Source organism: Rana temporaria, chromosome 7, assembly GCF_905171775.1.
Source record: "Rana temporaria chromosome 7, aRanTem1.1, whole genome shotgun sequence".
In the NCBI taxonomy this organism is placed as follows: domain Eukaryota; kingdom Metazoa; phylum Chordata; class Amphibia; order Anura; family Ranidae; genus Rana; species Rana temporaria.
In genome coordinates, this window is record NC_053495.1 from 36,463,771 (window position 1) to 36,485,799 (window position 22,029).

Here is a 22,029-nt window from a genome sequence, read left to right on the forward strand (position 1 = left end):
AATCCGATCGTGTGTATGAGGCTTTAGCCCGCTTCCCAAGCATGCCACTGCATACAGGAAAGCTCTGGCCACCACAGACTCATAAAACATCTTCAGCATTATCTGGCAGAGGTTAAAGGACCTCTGTCTCATCAAAAAATAGAGGCGGCTCTGGCCCTTCCTATAGAGCACCTCAGTGTTCTCGCTCCAGTCCAGCTTATTATCTATGTGCACCCCCAGATACTTGTAACTCTCTACTACCTCCACATCTACTCCTCAGATAGAGATCGGGGTCACTGGTGGCTTCCTCTTTCTAAAAACCACAACCAGCTCCTTTGTCTTCATCAAATTTAGTTACAGATGATTAACCTCACGCCATGTGACAAAGTTCTCCACCACAGCCCTATACTCAGTCTTCTCTCCATCCCCGATACATCCCTCTACTGCAAAGTCATCAGAAAACTTCTGAAGATGGCAAGACTGTCTGGTAGCTGAAATCAGTAGTGTGAAAAGAAATGGAGAACTGTCCCCTGTGGAACCCCAATATTGCTGATCACCCTATCGGACACACAGTCTTGCAAACGCACATACTGTGGTCTTCCTGTCAGGTACAATCCATGATACAAGGGAAACATCAACCTGTATTGCTGCTAGCTTCTCGCCCCAAAAGATCCAACCTGATGGTATCAAAAGCGCTGTGGTTGCAGGAAAGAAATTCACACCGTCTATGCCATTACTTTGGAGTTCTTACTGAGCATGTTTATTTTATGGATGTGAAGGGCCTGTTCACGTTTCTGTAAATGTGTGCAGTTGTCATGTGCACACTTTGGGCCAGATCCACGAAACGCGGCGCTTCTTTACGGCCAGCGTAGTGTATCTCAGATACACTACGCCGCCGTAACTTACAGCGTATTCCCGTATTCTCAAAGAATTTGCGCCGTAAGTTACGCCGGCGTAGTGTAACTGTGTCGGCGTAAGGGCGCGCAATTCAAATGTATGAGATGGGGGCGTGTTTTATGGTAATACGTCTTAACCCGACGTAAATTTATTTTTTTCTGAACGGCGCATGCGCCGTCCGTGGGGGTATCGCAGTGCGCATGCTCGAAATTAACCCGTAACAAGCCAATGCTTACGACGTGAACGTCATTCTACGCAAAGCCCTATTCGCGAACGACTCACGCAAACGACGTAACATTTTCAAAATTCGACGCAGGAACGACGTCCATACTTAACATAGGGTACGCCTCATATAGCAGGGGTAACTATACGCCAAAAAAAGCCTTACGAAAACTACGTAAAAAAAAATGCGCCGGCCAGACGTACGTTCGTGGATCGCCGTATCTAGCTAATTTGCATACTCGACGCGGAAATCGACGGAAACGCCACCTAGCGGCCAGCAGAAATATGCACCTTAGATCCGACGGCGTACTAAGACGTACGCCAGTCGGATCTAGCCCAGCTTCAGGCGTATCTTGTTTTGTGGATACAAAACAAAGATACGCTGGAGCAAACTAGAAGTAACGCGGCGTATCAAAAGATACGCCAGCGTAACTTCTTTGTGGATCTGGCCCTTTGTGTTTTATAGCGCACTGAATTGTATTTAAAGGATAAGTTCACTTTAAAAAAAATGCAAATTTTTTTGCAGGTAAAAAAAAAAAAATGCATTTATTATTTTGTGTTGCAGGAGCCTTTAAAGCATTGCACCAGCGATCGGCAGCCAACTGTTTCCATGCAGGTCTCCTGCAGATCTGTCTTTGTGCCCGTACATTCCATAAGGGCAAGCATATACACTGCCAGGAAAAAATCAATGAACTACCACAACACTCCACAGTGCCATGGTAGTTTATGGAGAACTACAAGCTGACAGCCGCAACGGATGTTAGGGCTTGTAGTTCATTCACATACAGAGCTGTGTGAATGAATGACGCAGCCGTGTGGGTAGAGCCCTGCACAACTGCGCCGATTTTAAAAAGTGACAGCCTTCTGTTCACCGTCAATAGGAAAAATGGCAAAATCTCTTTACAACACACCTGTACTTTGTATATGCAAAGTGACAGCGTAAAGGGACAGCCTTGCTTTAAAGAGGAAGTAAACCCTCTCCTAAAAAAAAAAAAAAAAAAAAAAAAAAAAAAAAAGACAAAAGCATGAATTACTTACCCGAGAACGAAGCCCCCACAGCAGTCCTCAGACACCTCCTCCGTCAACGGCATGATACCCGGAGTGTCTTCCGGGTATCGCTGCTCTGGCGCTTTGACTGGACGAAGCAGCGATGACATCACTCCCGTGCATGCACCGCCACTAACGGCATGATGCGAATGCGCCCTAGACATCGGTGCCGTCTTTCTTGGAAATATCTCCTTAACCATGTAGGTTGAGTAGATATTTCTTACTCCTACAGGTAAGCCTTAATCTAGGCTTACTTGTAGGTCAAAGTGGTCTGTAAGGATTTACAACCACTTTAATAGTTCACAGCAGTATACACTCACCTTTCATTAGCTCCCTCATTGTTCCATTGAGCAACTAGGAGTGAAACAAATAGCCAGTACTTATGTGTACAGAGAAGCGTGGGACAACGCTAGTGACTTGCCTAGCACAGTCACATGAATGTTGATAGAATCCTCAACCTGGTGTAAGCTCTGACTAGAGCGACTTGGGGCTTACACAAAGTTTTCTTTCTCAACTGTTTAACAAAATATGGGGGGCGGGGGGGTAATAGGCAGGGAAGTAAACGCTGCTGGCATGGGGTGGGGTGGGAATGAAAGGCAATCTATTGCTTTGACCTACCTGTGTCCTGAGGCTTACCTGCGGTAACTGGTCATGTGTTACACCACAGGAAAGCTGTACATAGGTGAAGACTCCCTTAGAAATCATCGATCTCACATTGCGCATGTTTCAATATAACGGGTACAACTCATAGCTCTGGCTACAAGTAAAACTTTGGGCTGATAAAGTCATTCAATTCCATTGGAAGATTTTAGATTAGTTCTATTACACAGCACAGCATACTAACCATCAAAACACAATTATTGGATTACTGTTGTTACTGTAATGTCACACAGGAGGCAGAGAAGCCAGTAACACATAAAAAGAGCACAATGCAAACTAAAGAAATTTATACACGCTGGCCTTTTTTTATTACAACAAAAAACACTGTGCAAAATGCATTGTAACATTTTATGAATCTGCCTTCGGTATTAGAGGTCCAGCAGCAATCATTGAAGGTAAACGCTGGCTGTGCAGACTGGCATGGACAGGTGCGACTACTACTGACCTGGCACTGAAATGTGCAGAGCTCAACAGCGGCAACTAGCCAAACATAGGTGGCTAAATCATCAGATTCCAGGAGCTGTCATGTGAATGTAGCCTGAGATGGTGTTGGTGGAACAAAAAAAAAAAAGGTGGTTTACTTACTCAAGTCTCCACTCCTCCCTGTAACTAGACTGACCACTGCAGAGAATCCGGCAAGTAAAAACCCTTTCACCTGTCCCCTAGACCAGTGGTCATCAAGCCTGTCCTCGGGGGCCCACTAACAGGCCAGGTTTTATGTATTAGGCTGGGTTCACACTACGGTTTTCCCGTCCGTCAGCCGCATACGATTTATATGAAAAAACGTATGCGGCTGAAACGGACGGGAACGTATGGCACCGCACATATGTGCGTTTTCCATTAACATTAATGTTAAAGGAAAACGTATGCGGTTGCCATACTGTTTTAAAAACGACCGCAAAACCGTGGTTGAACACGGTTTTGCGTACGTTTAAAAAACGTTTTGCCAGCAAATCGTACGCACCCGGATGCATCCGAGTGCATACGATTTGCAATGCATTCTCTATCTCTACGTTTTCCCGTCCGGGCCCGTACGTTTTCAATACTGAAATCGTATGCGGCTGACGGACGGGAAAACCGTAGTGTGAACCCAGCCTTACCTTGGGGAGATGCAGACTAGAATACTGCAATCACTGAGCAGCAAATGATATCACCTGTGCTGTATTTCAGTTATCTTGCAAACCTGGCCTGTTAGTGGGCCCTGAAAGACAGGGTTGATGACCACTGCCCTAGACAAAACAAGCTATATACCTTTGCAGTGGGGGGCCAGAGTTGGGCTTTATAACTTTTCCCCCCATCAATATTTTTTGCTTGTTGGAGAATGATTGGTGTCTGGCATCATTTGTGGGTGTGGTTTAGTTTGCCCCATTTCTATTGTGTGCTTTAGCTGGGACTCCCACCAAGGCCAATAAAATGAACCTACTCACACACCCAAGAGCCTGCCTACTGTTTAGGAGGGATCCTGCCACCCACCAAACATCTACAAGCAAAGAGCAACAAGGAGGACAATAGAGATCTATCCGAGTCTACAAAAAGGTCTGTGTTCAAGGGAAGGTATTTTAAGCATACACTAGGCTTCATCTTTAAGTCGAGGTGATAATGGTAACTAGGACAAATAAAGAGGATGAAGCTCCCTCTGACAAAGGTTGCATATCTTCTCTGAAAAGTTTTGGCTTTAAATACACTTTATCTACCTCAGGGTTCGACAAACCTGGGCGCCAAGTCGCATATGCGACTAGAATTAATGACCTGGCGCCTGAGGCGGCACAACTGGGGTATCCTGCGTCTCTGTGCGCCCCCCGCTGCAACGCAATCGCGTAGGGCCGCGCCGGACGGTAATTGAGGCCACGGCTTTGCGGCCTTCTGCACTTCTATGCTTCCTTCTGTGACCTGGCGTCATCTTGTGGTGGCCGATGGTATGACAAGAAGAAAATCAGCAATGCTAATGCTAATGGAAGCTTCCTGACTGTTTTTACTGCCCGCCCATCTCTTTCCCAAAGTGGAGAAGAGAAGAAAGTGTTTGCAGCAGTCATCTGGCGCCTTTTGCCTAATGGTGAGTGTGGGGTAGCTTTTATTTTATTCTTTTAAGTAAAACCTGTTTATTTTTTTCTTAATTAAAACAAATTTATTATCAGTCATCACCCTGCTTGGCCCCTTTCACACGGGCTGTCTGATCAAATTTGCCTGTCAATTTTTCAGGTGGACCTGATCGGACCCCTTTCACACTGAGCCGCTCTGCTATTTTTACCGCCAACGCTATGGGTGGATTTGCGGCACATTTCAGCTGCTAGCGGGGCGCTTTTAACCCCCGCTAGCGACCGAGAAAGGGTTAAAACCAACCTGCAGCAGCAGCGCTTTGTTGGCGGTATTTTTTTCACCATCTGTGTCCCATTGGGATGATTTATCTTCACTTCCTGTCACATAGCAAAACTGGAAGTGAGAGGAAATCCGTGCAAATGAAGGGAATTCCCAGGTCACCAAAACTAGTGTCCCCATTGGAAGATTTCCCTTCCATTACATTTCTAGGGTCAACCAAAAATGTGGCATTTTCTTTACTTTCACTTTCAACGAGAATAGAAAACAATAGGACAAAGAGAGTGATTTATGGGGGTACAGACAGCAATAAAAACCTGTCTGGTGTTCTAATCCCTCTGGACTCAATACAAAACCTAAAAAATAAAAAAAGTTTTGCCTTTAGTTATACTAGAAGTGTCACTTCTAGAATAATCTCAGTGTCCTCAGGACTAAGGTCCTCCAGTGCTCTTATTATCTTTGTTGCCCTTCTGTGGACTCTCTCCAGCTCAAGCACAACCATGGGGTCGAACCAGAGAGTTTTGTAAAGTGGGAAAATAATAGTTTTAGTGAATGCGAACGGTATATGCATGCTGATTATGGTGTTATCAAGTCAAACAAGCACCGAAACCGTATCACTGAATATCTTGCTTCACGTAGTAGTTAATAAATGCCAAAGTTACCACTTTGTAATAAACATGTTGCTAAACCAATGCAATATGTATTACACAACTGAGACTCCTGATGTTCACTGTTCATCCATTCTAAAGTAGCAAAAGTCAGCCAACCAAGCAGGCTTACTGCATATATGGGAGAGTATCTGATGATCAGTGAGGCGTGGAGCAGTCTAAATCCACTGGAGGCACAAAAGATGCTGCCAAGTTTGAAACAAATCAAACTTCAAACAATGAAAAAAAGTTTTATCCACCCAAAAATATTTAGATAGAGAGATTTCGCCAATCCCCAAGCATGACGAAAATAAAATAAAAAAACACATCTTTTTCAGCCTAGCAGCCACTGTCACATTTTTAACTATTTATATACAGTAAAACCTTGGTTTGAGAGTAACTTGGTTTGAGAGCGTTTTGCAAAACGAGCAACATGTTTAAATACATTTTGTCTTGATATACCAGCGATATAAGTAGCGTCATGTAGCCTTCAAGTGTGGCAATATGGTTACATTTAATGTAGGTACAACATTTAGCAACTTATTGCTACCTTACTGAGAAACTGGAATGAGGGAAATAATGGGACTGACACTGCTGACCTTCTCAAAATTCCAGATGCCTGGCTGTCTCTGACCTCAACAGTTTCCAAATCAATTATCTAGAACAGTGATTCTCAACCTTCTAGTGCTGTGACCCCTTGATAAAATTTCCCAAGTTGTGGGGACCCCTAACAGTAAAATTATTTTCGTAGCGTGGGTTGTCAGCATCCAAGGCAAGACAAGTAATTTACGCTCCCCAAACCCGCAGACATTTAGCGCTCCCCGAGTCCTTTTAATGGCAACTATAATCGCAGGTAGTGTCACTCACTGTCTCCGGCTTCACTGTGTCTCCAGCTCTGTGGTGTCTCGTAGCAGTGACACCTATGCTGAAATCAGGAGATAGGGTCTCCTCCAGCCTCTCCCACTTCACATTCCTCACCAGCCAGCTTACCTCTAGTCTTTGCCCCCCCAGCCATGCCGTAAACTGAATGGGCGCCTGCAAAGAAGCTGAGTGGGTGGCTGCGGGCTCCAGGAAAAGCCCAGATGGGTGGCCACAGGCTCCAGGGATAGCCCTGCTGTGTGGCTGCAAAAATGCAGTGGGAGAGTAATGCGGGCTTCAGGAACAGCCCAGGATTCGGTGACCCCTGGTAAATCATCATTTGACCCCCCAGGTTGAGAACCACTGATCTAGAACAAGCACAGGGCACATGAAGCCAGAATAGATGCATAGTTCCAGGTCTGCATACATGTTTTGTATCTGGCAGACAAACTAGAATTTTAAAAAGGAAGAGATCAGCAATGGCAGCACCATAATTCTCTTATCACCAATTTGTTCTTAAAGCTGAATTCCAGGCATATATATCACAAGTTAATCCAGTTCTGTAATTAAAACACCATTAAATGTATTTTTACATTTTACATGTATTTTAAGCAGCGCAAGTATCTCAATATTAAGGATGAGCTCTGGCGTGTTTGCATGGTACACATGCAGAGCCCGCCAGGAGGTCTGCACGGCGCTGCACTAATCACAGCCAGAGATCGGGAAATGTGTCCCTGGCTGTGATTAGCGCCGTGCAGGATATAGATGCCTCCTGCATGAATCCTCCTTACCTGTCAAATGTCCCCCCGTCTGTTTGTTATGAGACCCAAAAAACTGCAGATTCTGTGGGTGGATCTGTTGTCCGAAGCTCGGTGGGTGGAGTCGTGATGTCAGTAGAATCCCTGCCCAAGTCTACATGCCCCTTGTCAACATGCATTTTCTCCTGTGTATTTCTTACACTTAACTTCTGCTATGATCACCAATATCCAGTCAAAACCCAGAAAGGTCACCACATGACTTCAGCATGCCCAATCATGCTGAGGTGTGAAGCAGCCAATCCTGGGAGAGCTGGAGAAGAAAGGAGGAGGTGATCTGAAGTACTAAGAATGTCTCTTTCACTCCTTGCATGAGAAAAGGAAATCACCTGTCACTCACAGCAAGGGGGAAGAACTGACTTTTATTTCTCTGTGTGTCAATTTTTCTAACTGATGAAATATAAGAGGACTGCTCAGAACTGGATTACCTCTTTGTGGCAAGACTGGCTACAGATAACATTAAATCCTATACTGTACAAGCCTTAATTAAAAAAAAAAAAAAAAAATAGTCGGGTTTACATCCACTTTAAGGTTTTACCTCTTATATGATTTTGGTGAATTTGAAGACAAAAATCTTCAGAAAATCTAATAATGTGTATGGGATTTTAGCCACGGTTAGGCTCCGTTCACACATGCTCTGGGGGCGCGGCTCACAACATGGGGTCTGGTGCGCCCCTGTTCACCGATTCAGGTGCAAATCAGGTCTGAATCTTTGCCTGAATTCGCACCTGAAACAGGACAAGACGCACAGGACCTTTTCCAAATGCGGACCGCGGTCGCCCCCAGAGCTGTGTAAACCCGCTTCAATGAGTTCAGATCACACTCTCCTGTCATACGAATAGGATGGGGGGGGACCCACATCCAATTCACATGTGTGTGAACCCTGCCTCAAACACAGCAGCAGGAATATGTAGATTCCTGCTGCTGGCATTTGCCCGATGGCAAAACGCTTGTGTTAGCCTAAGAAGCCTACAAATGTAGTCTAATTGTGACTCAGGTTGAAGTTTACACTGGAGATCGCAGCGGCTCACAGTAGGAGTCCGGGGGATCTCCATTACAGTTTCAGACCGAATTTATCGCTGAATTCGGACCGGAAAAGAACCAAAAGACACACAGGACTCCTGTGCAATTCGCACCGGAGCCCCTGCAGAGATGTGTAAACTGGCTCTATAGAGAGCCAGTCACAGTCTCCTGCTATGCAAATTGAATGCGGGAAAAACCGCATCCTTCGCAATAGTATGAACCCAGCTTAAAATGCAAGGAAGAAGAAAATAAATCAGGTCTCCTGCTCTGATAACAGGGCCATGCTATGTGGCAGAACTAAAAAAATCGGACAGACACATAAATCCTTTAGCAGGTTAGATTGCTTCTATGTGTGCATTTTATTTGTGCATTGAGCCATGTGCCTGGAGTTCAGCTTTATTCCTAATTTCAATGGATCATACAATAGCACTTGTTACAAGACATAAATAAGAAGTATTATTCCACCTAGCTAGAGTGCAAAGATATAGACAAAATAAAAATGTAAACATGTGGTTTCTCACTTCATTGCTTGGTTCGAACGCGGGGTGTATGAAAGGTCCCGATCGCTCGAGGAACTTCTTAACATGGTTCCAGCGACCTTCCCAGTCTCCAGTCTCCCCACACCCAACATCCACAGCCATTCTGCATAGAACACAATACAGTTCACTGACATTATTCGACAACAAAGCATTATTTACAGAAAATGATCTCTGGAAATGACAGATAGGCATTAGATGGCAATTAGAAAATCCAACCACAAAACAGGTTTTCTGAAGATTGTGACATGAAGAAGTGTGCTTGTTTAAGGAGAACATACATATTTATGGACTGAACAGAAACCTACAGTGCTAGACTCACCTCAGAGGAGCAACAAGGACTTATCTGGAAATCAGCTGGGATGATCTATTGTCCCCCTCCCCAGGAATGGTCAGCCAGAGAATGTCTGCAGAGATTGTACACTGCCCACAGAAATAGGATATGTTCCTAATTGGCCTATACTTGCCCGAGCTAAACATCTTAAAGTAGACCTATAGTAAAAAAATAAATATACATCTTTCCCATCCTGCCTCAAGTTCCTATAATGGATAGCCAGGTGACCATATGTCTAAGCATTTCGTTCCATACTCTTCGGTGAAAAGGAAGATCAAAAATTAGGCAAAGCCATTGAGGTTGGTTTACCAAAACTGGAGAGTGCAAAATCTGGTGCAACTCTGCATAGAGACAAATCAGCTTCTGGATTATTTATTAAAGCTTAAAGCGGAGTTCCACCCTAAAGTAAAATTTACGCTCATCTGATTCCTCCCCCTCTCCGGTGCCACAATTGGCACCTTTCGGGGAGAGGGGGGACAGGATACCTGTTTTTGAAAGGTATCCTTTCCCACTTCTGGATGATGTCACCGCAGGGCTCCCCCGGCCGCCGGGCTAATAGGAGAGAGGAGCGGGGGCCTCACAAATGCGCAGTAGGGTTCTCGGCGTGAAGCCAAAAGGCTACACTGCCAGGTTCCCTTACCCGCAATGGCGGCGGCAGCACCTGACAGCTGATGCCCACATCGAGGGACTCCAGGACAGGTAAATGTCCATTTATTAAAAGTCAGCAGCTGCAGTATGTGTAGCTGCTGGCTTTTATTTATTTTTGGGCCGGTGGTTCCCCTAATGAGAAAGTTCCTTTAAGGACTGCGCAGGCGCAATCCTTGCCGACGGAAATCTCCGAACCTCGGCCGGCATCCAGGCTCATTCTTTAACATCCCCGTGGATTGGAGGATGTTAAAAAAAGAGCCAGGAGGCCGAGCGAGCGGAGCGAGCCATCCGAGCGAAGACGTGAGGCCGACTGGCCACTTTCCTCAAATTCCACGTCGTCCTGGATGCCGGCCGAGGTTCGGAGATTTCCTTCGGCAAGGATTGCGCCTGCGCAGTCCTTAAAGGAACTTTCTCGTTAGCCGGAACCATATCGGCAGATCACCGGAACGCCGCTTTAACTAAACAAGCTAAAGTTAGAAGCCGATTGGCTACCATGTGCAGCTGCACCAGATTTTGCACTTTCCAGTTTTAGTGCATCAACCCCATTGACTGTCTGGCTCACCTAGCCCCCCAAGCTGCTTCAGCGGAGGCCAGATGATAAAATGCCGAGGCAAATGGCCAAGTAATTACCGGCATGTAAGATTTTCTGCAGCACAAATTATTATATCACAAAGATCCTCCTTCCATGTCATTTATTAGATTAAAACCAGACGGGTCAGGATAGAGGTGGAGGTTGTATGTCAGCTATAGGTCCACTTTAAGCCCTAGCCACAATGCCCACAGAATACATAACCTCATATAATGGCTGATTAATAAGTGTAAGTTACCTATCAATGACATTCACAGAAAATAAAATCCTGCTTATTATTACATAATAACAGAACATTTAGCAAAAAACTGGTGGTATTTATTGAGACAGCAAATCAAAGTGATCGAGTTCATATTACTTTTATAATAAAGAGCTGAGAGAAAGATTTAGATTTACAGCAGAGGAGAATATAGCCGTAAAGGAATGAAAGGGACAAACTATCAAACATTTTAAAATTCTGGAGCTGTTTCTGTAAAGGACGTCTATAAGCTATCCAGAAAACAAATCAAAGACGTGTCCTAAAGTTTCCCTGCATTGCAGCAAGGCTATAAATCGCCAACGTTGGTCATACACAGATTTCTAGGAACTTCAACCAGATTTTGATTGCATAAGGAGATTAAAGAGACCCTGTCGCCAGACCTTTTTAACGAAAATCTTTTTATAAAATTGAATATGCATTTTTATGGTTATAGTGACCTGGAAATCCCTCCTTTGTGTGGACATCCAAATACCCGGAGACTGCTGCTCTGTGCCGCCTTCATGGATGTGATGTCAGCAGCCCCAGAGCATGGACTCTACTGCAGGTGTAAGCAACCTCAGCACTTCAACTGTAGGAAGATTACAAGTCCCATGAGACAATGCAGGACAGACAGGCACAGGCAAGGCTCAGAGGCATAATGGGATTTGTAGTTCCATCACAGCTGGAGTGACAAGGTTGCCCACTAATGCTCTATTGCTCTTTGCTCCTACACCTACCCCCAGCGCCCCACCAGCTAAAATGCAGAAAGGTGAAACGGGTGGAGGAGCTGGAGACAATACAAAGCACTGAGATGCAAAAAATGGTGAAACCAGCACAAAAAAAGGCCAAGGGGGTTTATGTTACAAGGTGCTAAAGCAAATTAAATGCCATTTGGTTTGGGTTTACATGGACTTTAATCAAATCAAGTCAATCAACATACCTGCCATATAAATTTATAACAACTTTTTATGGTCGATTGCCTTGATCTGTTTTGCACTCAAAAGCTACGAGGATGCGTCTAGCATGTATGTCTAGCATACGGACTATGGAAAGTCGGTATTTCATTTTAACCACATGGCAATCCATGTTGGCTCTTCTACAAATGGGGAAGGGCTGTAAAGTCCAAACCTTGCTGCTTTCTCTGTTTTAGGCCAGATTCAGAACTTCACTCCAAATTTTCAAATTCTGAACTCCAGTCAGCTTATAAAAAATAATGTCTGGGTGTCCCTCATATTAGGGGATGTTTAAATGACCCTCAAATATAAGGGGGTACGCCTCTTCTCTGGTTGTGCAGCTGCAGCCTCACCAACGCCATGAAGTATAATGCAGGACCAGCTGTCCTGCAATGCAAGTTAGGACGTCAAAAGGCCAACCCATATTAGAAGGCAGGAAAGCAAGTAGAGAAGAACATCGGCTTTTAGAGAGAGGAATAAGGCATGCAAGTTATTATATTAGGTTATATAAATGATATACACAATATATATATATATATATATGTTAAAGCGGAGTTCCACCCTTAATAATAACTTTCCAAAAAGCTAATTATATGCAAAGTCGCCATCTTATTTCAGTATTTTTCATTCAAACTAACCTTTCGTTTGACTTGTCAGCGCACACCCATCTTAACTGTGGACATGTGAAGCCCACTAGTGTCTTCTTCCGGGATAAGGTGATGCTGGTGACCCAGCATGCACCTCCCAATATCGCGCATGTGCGTAAAACAGCGCAGCGCACGGGTTGTCTCCACAACGGCGGAAGTTCCTGCCCCGTTGTGATGGCAACCTAATCTATTGATCTAGCCCACTGACTCCTAGGAATGACAACACACATCTCCCAGGAGCCAAGGCACCACAGGAATTTGATGTACAACACCGCGGCCCGGAGGGAGGAAGAAAACATTATACACCCTAGCAACAAGGTACAGAGAGCTAGGGGGAGGGGGGGGGGGACAAAACAAAATACACAATGATATTTTAGTTTGCTGTTCAGAAGCGGATCCTGTAAACATGCTTATGTGGGTGGAACTCCGCTTTAAGTTATAACATATATAAAGTTTTAAGTACATAAGTTATATATTCCCTATAGTGATAGAAGAATAGATCCCTACTATATGAGTGGCACTCAAAAGTTGTATTTATAAGCCGACTAAAGTTCAGCAGGGATATTGGGAAGAGGTTCTGCAAGATGCAATAGCTCCTTTTGTATTCCTGATATGTGCAACCCGAGAGGTGTTTAGGTAGTGTTTAGTTAGACATGCCTAGAGTTATGGTGTGAGGTTAACTGTTATGTCTGTTCTTTTATTTTGTTACTTTTTGTGCACGTTGCTACGTGCATTGATTGGCCGGGGAATGCCCCTATGGCCCTGTTTTGTATCTCAACAACATTGAAAATACCTTAATAAAAACAATTAAAAAAAAAAGTTCAGCAGGTATATGGTCAATGCGTCTCTAGTAAGCCATTTTTTCTGATAAGTCTCAGAAACCTTTACCTATATACTTGTTTAAAAATCATTAACTGAATAATTCTAAAACATTGGGATGTTAAGAGAAAAAATAAGACTTACTTTTAACACGGAGTAATAAAAGCCAATTATTGTGTTTTTTATTATTACCAATAAAAAAAAAAATTAAGTCATTTTAAAAAGCTGAGCTAGTTCAAAATATTAAACAGCTTTAAAACAAGGGGAAAACAGAAAGGAAAACATACAGAAAGTTGTAAAAAAATTAAGAAAACAACAAAAATACATAAAGGAAAATAACAGAGCATTAATACTGTATCAGTATAACAAAATATATCCACCTAAACAAAAATGCTGGAGGTACTTTGTGATTTAAGTACATAATAGCGGTCTATCTCTGGGCCGATTTATAAAAACTGCCCATACTAACCAATAAAATGTTACCTTTTACACTCTCTCCAGTCTCTGAGATACAGCTGCTGGATAATTAGTTTCTAAAAGCGACAAATGTACAATTATTTACTTCAAGTTTTATGAATGGGAACCATTGTCTAGCTTAAAGCGGAGGTTCACCCTAAAAAACATCTATGAACCATCCCATACAGCATACTCGTCAGCTATAGTATGTTTTGTTTTTTTTTGCTGTATTTACCGTTTAATCCATTAGTTTCGTTTCAGACTCCCGCGGGGAGTAGGCGTTCCTATGAAGAGGGGAACATGAATGACGTCCGGCTATGGCGCGCCACGCGTTCCGAAAATAGCCGGAGTAGGACTCGGCTCTTCACGGCGCTATACGGCAGACTAGGAGCTGACTGTGCAGGCGCCGTATATATCCGAGTCCTATTTCGGCTATTTTCGGAACGCGTGACGCGCCATAGCCGGATGATCAATGTTCCCCTCTTCATAGGAACACCTACTCCATAGGAATGCCTAAATACAGCGGCAAAAAAAAAACAAAAAAAAAAAAAACATACTATAGCTGACGCTAGTATGCTGGATGGGATTGTAGATAAAGAAAAACATTTTTTTTAGGGGGAACCCCCGCTTTAATAACGGTTCTGCTATGGACTAACTAAAGTATAACTAAAGACAAAACTTTTATTTCAGTTTTGGATAGGGTGGAGAGGGATTAGAACACCTGTCAGTTTTTATTGCTGTCCACGTCCCTGTTTGGGACAAAACCGAGAGGATAATTCTCCCTTTTACCATTATCATTGAAAGTAAAAAAAAATCCCAAATTTTGGGTTGTACCCAGAAATGTAAGAGGAGACATCTTCCAGTAGGGACACCAGTTCTGATTCCGTTAATGTTCAGGGATTTCTTCTCACTTTATGTTTTAGCTTTGGAGCAAGAAGTGAAGAGAACTCTCCCCAATGAGACAATGGTAACCTTCCATTGGTTACCCTATCCAAAATGTATAAAGTTTTTCTTATAGTTCTACTGTAATTTTTTATAGAGTTATGGTAGGTCATGTGGGTTGAATGGGGTGTTGGAGCTTCAACCATATGTATGCTGCCATTTATCAGCACCAGGAAAAGAAAATGACAGAAAGTAAAAGCATTGAATTTTCTGTTTTCAGAGCTCAGAATGCCATCTTAGGCCTAGCTTGTTTACATTGGCGTCTGTCCAATCATGCGCATCCCCAATAACAGACACTCCTACCCTTCTTGTAACTTAGTAGCACTCAACATCAAAGGAGGACAAGAAAAATGTCTACATTCTGCCTGAGCCTCTGAAGAATGAAGAGCTTCACTGATGATCCCATTCTCAGCACACCAACAGATATCCTTCCCCACATACTATAGGGCAGTGATGGCGAACCTTGGCACCCCAGATGTTTTGGAACTACATTTCCCATGATGCTCAACTACACTGCAGTGTAGTTGAGCATCATGGGAAATGTAGTTCCAAAACATCTGGGGTGCCAAGGTTCACCATCACTGCTATAGGGAATCTTCTGTGCTGATATCTAATCGTTTTAAATAATAAGCAATCAGGACTTTTACCATGCACTCGCTCCATCAGGTATAAAATACTTTGCAGCTGACCTTCTTGTTAATTTTTTTTTTATTATTAGTTAAAGAATATGTACTACAATCGTTTATTAGAATCCTGGATGTCTGTAGGTAGGTTTGTGTCTGGTGGGATAAAGTTATATCTTTTGGATAGTCAGACCCTTTTAACTACAATAATAATGACTAGCAAAGTGCTGTGTCATACTTGCTGATTAAAAGTCTCCAGCAACAGATTGCTAAAGAACACACACCTAATGTTTCTGTTGCTTCACAGGCCGAAATTGTACAGAATTCAAAAATTCTTAATACAGATTAACCACTTGCTTACTGGGCACATATACCCCCTTCCTGCCCAGGTGAAATTTCAGCTTTCAGCACTGCGTCGCTTTAAATTAAAATTGCGCGGTCGTGCGGCGTGCCTCCCAAACAAAATTTACGTCCTTTTTTTCCCGCAAATAGAGCTTTCTTTTGGTGGTATTTGATCACCTCTGCAGTTTTTATTTTTTGCGCTATAAACAAAAAAAGAGCGACAATTTAAAAAAAAAAAAACACAATATTTTTTACTTTTTGCTATAATAAATATCCCATTTTTTCTCAGTTTAGGCCGATGCGTATTCTACATATTTTGGGTAAAAAAAAAAAATAATAAAAAAAAAAAAAAAAAAAACAAAAAATCGCAAAAAGCGTGTAGTGATTGGTTTGCGCAAAAGTTATAGTGGCTACAAAATAGGGGATCGAATTCGGACATTTTTTTTATTATTTTTTTACTAGTAATACAGCGATCTGCGAATTTTGTCAGGCCTGCGATATTGCGGCGGACAAATCGGATACTTTTGACACATGGGACCAAATTACATTTATACAGCGAACAGTACTATAAAAATGCATTGATTACTGTATACATGTGACATGCAGGGAAGGGGTTAACACTACGGGGCAAGGAAGGGGTTAAATGTGTATCCTGGGAGTGATTCTTACTGTGGGGGGAGGGGACTGACTGGGGGGAGGTGACCGATGCTGCATCCCTATGTACAAGGGACACAGCATCTGTTTCCTCTGACAGGACGTGGAGCTCTGCGTTTACCCCCCCCCCCCCCCAGTGGCCTGAGGACGCAAGGCCAATGAGTGTAACGGTTCTACAAATACAGTTCTCCTTTAAAGAGGAACTGCAGTCTGCCATTCTGAAGCTTCCCTCCAACCACTTTGCATATTATTTTATATATACTGTGATTCTGTACTTGCCAAATATGCTGCAGAAATCTCCCTCCACCAAGTCTGGCTGCTGCCATTTTAACTGTGGGCAGCTTTAGATGCTGCCTGCTCATTTCCTGGATTTACACAGAGGCACACCTCCAGCTCTGTACCTCTGATTGGCCCTCTTATGACTCATCCCCCCTCTTTTCTTGGCAAACGAGAGAGAGAGACAGAGAGAGCTGTGCATGATGTCATGAGACTAGGCTTTTCTCCAGACAAGAAACAGGAAATGGGCTGTATAAGGTATTTACTGGCAGAAAAAACAATGTTTTACTATCCAAAGTTAAAACAACAAGAGCAGAAGATTTAATAGATGGAAAAGTTGAAAAAAATGACTGAAGTTCCGCTTTAAGGGGCCATTCCCACCTCCACATACATTGAAGGTGAACTGCAGAGAAACTTATAAAAGTAACCCAAATGCTTGTGTTTTTTTTCTCTCTAAGTGAATGATATTGTAGAGATATTTTATACGCAATTATGTTGATCCAGCTTGTTACTAAACCCATAACAGTACAATCAGTCTGTATATGCAGTAAAGCATGTTTGTTATACTCACTGGGGAACCTAAGGGGTTAATCCTCTGCATTGTGTAAAAAAGGCTGTTCTTCCACTGTCCCCAATACATCTGCTGATAGCACTGAGCCTTTGGAGTCACTCTGCACATGCTCAGTTTGGTGTGTATTGCTAGAGAGTTTTATTTTTTTCTCGGGAGTTCATGTGATCAGACCCAGGCCAATCAGCACTGTCCAGACAGAGGGTAAGGGGTCATGCAGCCTCATAGGACAATCAGAGGAGAATGAACACTCCTCCTACAAGCTTTAACCAGTGCTCTGCTTGACACTAATAGACGTCACAAGACTGCTATATACTGCTGATAAGAAAAGGTATTTAGCCATTCATATTTACTAAAATAATTGCATTCTGTGCACTGTGGGAGAAGATATAGTGAATGCAGGGTCCTGGGTTTAGTTACACCTTAACACCAGACACGCTCCCCACCCCCCCTGGTCTCTGCTGTATTACCTCTGGCGATCCTGAGCGGTCAGCACCCTGCAGCCGGTCCAGTGGTTGGGCAATTGAAATCTCCACTCTTTTCTGTCAGCGCTTCCAGAATGGACCAGATCGATTCAGATCGGTGTGCACTGTCACATGGGTAGTGCTGACCAATCATAATCAATCTGGTCCATTCTGGAAGCACTGACAGAGAAGAGCAATGATGGGCTCAGGCGTGTTCGCAGCTCCATGTGCTTGAGGAATCTTACACTACGCAGCGCTAATCACAGGCACTGAGACATTTCCTGATCTGCGCAGCCATGATTGGGTAATGTCTCACTGCCTGTGATTAGCGACGTGTGAGCTTCCTGGCGGGCGGGCGGGCACGTGGAGCTGCGAACATGCCTGCGCCCATCCTTAAGAGAAGAGCGGGGATTTCAAGCTCCACCGGCTGCGGAGATGCTGACGGCTCGGGATGATTGGAGGGAAGTACAGCAGGGGGAGGGGATTGCAACGCACGATAACAACATACCACATACTGTACTACACTACAAAAATAAATAGTACATATACAAGGTTTGTGGTGCATCAGACATCACAGGGGTGGGCCGCCTTGACACAACACGTGTCATTACCACGGGTGCACTGAGGTGGTGTGAACAAACAAAAGAAACACAAAGTAACCCTCCTGACACACATTTTAGTTTAGGTGGACATATCCTTAAAATGAACCAATCATTGCACGCTCCAGTGAAGCCCCATTGGTCAGTATTATGTGCTCCTCAGTGTGGTGATGGTGCACAGGTCACGTGAATGACAGGTGGCCCCGCCTCTCTCCTGTCTCCCCTATGGGGCATTGTCTGAGGGGCTTTCCTCTGTTCATGTTCTAACACCTCCCCTGTGCCAGCACTAACTTGTCAGAGAGCTCTTCTATCCGCCTTCTTTTCTTCTCCCTAAAAAGAGAGAGAGAGAATAAAAGAAGGGTCTCACCCCCTCCCGGCCTGGGACACAGAGGGGACCCTAGCTGGACACACACACGGATACTCACGGCTCTTCAGCATCCGCCATATTCGCCTGAGCCTGTCACTTCCCACAGTGCACCGGGCCTCGGGAGGGGGCGGGGCCAGCGCGCAGACAGGCCACAAGCGGCTCCAAGCCGTCTTTTTTGATTTCTTTAAACTAACTTTATTAACAACAGACAGTTTGAGCGACCACTGTATGCCAGGAGAATGCAGTGCGGCTTCTGTGTTCTGTTTCCTCTTCCATGGCCCGTTTTTATGTGTTCATGTATAGAAATAAATGTAGGTAGAAAATAAATTACTTATGGTCCATAAAAATTGAACTAAATTCAAGTGTACAAAACATTGCTGGCAGTTATTATTAAAGAGGGAGGGGGGTTGGTGTGTGTGCAGAAAAGTGCAGCCATAGAGGCAAACTGAGGTGACCGTCTTCTCAGGGGTAGATGTGTCCACTCCTTCCTCACTGAAACTTACAAACCTTACCCTGCTGCATCACTGAGCCTGCATCCTACCTAGCAACCAATGACATTATGCAGTACAGCGCAGTCACCTTCATCCTAGCAACCAATAATGCTATGCAGCCCAGTCACCTGCATTCTAGCAACCAATAATGCTGTGCAGCCCAGTCATCTGCATTCTAGCAACCAATAATGCTATGCAGCCCAGTCACCTGCATCCTAGCAACCAATAATGCTATGCAGCCCAGTCACTTGCATCCTAGCAACCAATAATGCTGTGCAGACCAGTCACCTGCATCCTAGCAAACAATAATGCTATGCAGCCCAGTCACTTGCATCCTAGCAACCAATAATGCTGTGCAGCCCAGTCACCTGCATTCTAGCAACCAATAATGCTGTGCAGCCCAGTCACCTGCATCCTAGCAACCAATAATGCTATGCAGCCCAGTCACTTGCATCCTAGCAACCAATAATGCTGTGCAGACCAGTCACCTGCATCCTAGCAAACAATAATGCTATGCAGCCCAGTCACTTGCATCCTAGCAACCAATAATGCTGTGCAGCCCAGTCACCTGCATTCTAGCAACCAATAATGCTGTGCAGCCCAGTCACCTGCATCCTAGCAACCAATAATGCTGTGCAGCCCAGTCACCTGCATCCTAGCAACCAATAATGCTGTGCAGCCCAGTCACCTGCATCCTAGCAAACAATAATACTATGCAGCCCAGTCACCTGCCTCCTAGCAACCAATAATGCTGTGCAGCCCAGTCACTTGCATCCTAGAAACCAATAATGCTACACAGCCCAGTCACCTGCATTATAGAAACCAATAATGCTATGCAGCCCAGTTACTTGCGTCCTAGCAACCAACAATGCTGTGCAGCCCAGTCACCTGCATCCAAGAAACCAATAATGCTGTGCAGCCCAGTCACTTGCATCCAAGAAACCATCCAAGAAACCAATAATGCTATGCAGCCCAGTCGCCTGCATCCTAGCAACCAATAATGCTATGCAGCCCAGTCACCTGCATACTAGCAACCAATAATGCTGTGCCACCCAATCAATTGAATCCTAGCAACCAATGACACACATAGATGTGCACAGCCTATTGCATTAGGGTGTGCTTCTCAGAGCTCAAACACATGCATGTGTATAAAAACTGACGTGTCAGTAGGGCAGTGGACAGTGTCAGTAGAGCAGTGGACAGTGTCAGTGGGACAGTGTCAGTAGTTTTTACTTTTATTTTTTATAATTGTATTCTGTTTTTTATTTTTTTACACATTTTTTAGGAGCCCCATTAAGGGGGCTTTGCTGAAACATCAGGGGGTATCTGCGCCACATAGGGTGATTAAGGTGTGCCCAAGCACACCTGGCACACTCGGTGCACTCACCTATGGACACATTGGTTGCTAGAATGCTGTCGACCAGGCCACAGTGTCATTCTTTGTTGTGTCACTATCCAAGCAACCAAAGATGGGAGGCAAACATTGTCGCATGCAGTTGCAAATATAATAGGGACACCCGCCCGCCAGGGATCATACAAGCTTTTGAATTTCCAGGGGTTGGGGGATGGCACAATAGCTGCCTTAAGCAGCAGTTAACCTGGACACACTCCTGTCTGTATGTCTCTTCTTACCTGACTGCCAGCAATGTTTTTTTTAAAGCAGAATTAGTTTGTTGCAGGAGAGATGCACAGTTCATGTGTGCCAGGATTACTGACGACTGAACATGCACAGGTGCAGAGGCGGACTGACAAGTCATGGGGCCCCCGGGCAATAGGAGATTATGGGGCCCCCGGGCAATAGGAGATTATTGGGCCTCCTGGGCAATAGATTATGGGGCCACACAGTACTGTATACACACATACACAGTATACACACACAGTATACATACACACAGAACACACACACAGTATACATACACACACTGAGCAGTAGGGTGACCACATTTCCAAACTGCCATTCAGGGACACAACCCCTCTCTCACCTTCCCCCAAAAAAGGGGGGGCGGGGGCAAATGTAGTCTCGGGTTGATGGGGAATTTGGAGACGGGTTATTTTTCAGGTGAATGTGCCACTTGCCACCAGATGAGGTGCCGCTTGCCACCCATAGCCTGCCACCAGACGCAGTGCTGCTGTCACTCCCACTGCATGACCCGCGTGCGTAGAAGGAAAGGAGTGGCGTCACTATCTGGAGAGTGAATATCACACCAGTTCCTGCTGCTTGACGCTGGGTGCCAGAGAAGGAGGAGGTGACGGGGTGGGTGGGGACAGCAGCGCTGCACTAGGCGTAGGCCTCGCTCCCGGTCTCACTGTCTGAGAGTAAATTGTCACTGGTTGCAAGATGCCCTAGGAACCAGTTCCGGAAATGTAGTTATTAGTTAGTAGGGGGTGGATGTGTCTTCTATTTCATTCCGGGACATTGTATTGTCCCGGAATGAAGGGACCCGGGACAGACATGTCAATTGCGGGACAGTCCCGGGCAATCCGGGACACGTGGGCACCCTACTGAGCAGGTACTGGAGAGGCGGGGCAGCTATAATCTTGGGATATTTAGACCAAAAGGATGTCAGTAAGGGACATTTCAGGGACAGATGTAAAAAAACACAGATTTTTACATACTGTCCCTGGTTTTATTGAGGCTGGCAACCCTGATGGGGCCCCCTAGTGGCATGGGGCCCTTGGGCAGTGCCCAAGAGCCCGAATGGTCAGTCCGCCACCTGCACAGGTGTGACATCATCCTGCACTGGCCAATGAAGATGGCCAAAGACCAGCACTCAGCAGAAAATGCAAGCAAGGGTCCAATTAAGAAAATGTATGTTTAGCTTAATTTTAATGTACACTAAGCCATGCATGCGCAGCTCAGGTACAATCTAAACTGGGTGTCGGGATGAACTCACTCCCTTGTGCATGCTCTAAAGGTATGTCACAATGGGCTGGCCAATCAAGATGGCCAAAGATGCTCAACCCAGAAGAAGACTGGGAAAAAATGTCAGCGGCAGGAACAGAACGTCAAGGGACGTTGCGG

General features: G+C 44.6%; 1 protein-coding gene across 3 annotated transcripts in view; it reads right to left on the bottom strand.

Moving 5' to 3' along the window:
* UBA3 (ubiquitin like modifier activating enzyme 3) overlaps positions 1-18,680 on the bottom strand; it is a 43,460-nt gene extending 24,780 nt beyond the window's left edge. The window contains exons 1-3 of one of the 3 annotated variants that reach the window (XM_040359204.1): positions 18,575-18,670; positions 18,441-18,479; positions 8,983-9,103 (exon numbers count right to left, since the gene is read on the bottom strand). In XM_040359204.1, the coding sequence (XP_040215138.1) occupies positions 8,983-9,103; positions 18,441-18,479; positions 18,575-18,594 (180 nt within the window). In that variant the 5' untranslated portion in view covers positions 18,595-18,670. Of the gene's footprint in view, positions 1-8,982; positions 9,104-18,419; positions 18,480-18,574 lie in introns of all 3 variants that reach the window. The other 2 variants (XM_040359203.1, XM_040359205.1) reach the window with 2 other exon arrangements.
* Between the last annotated feature and the right edge of the window lie 3,349 nt (positions 18,681-22,029).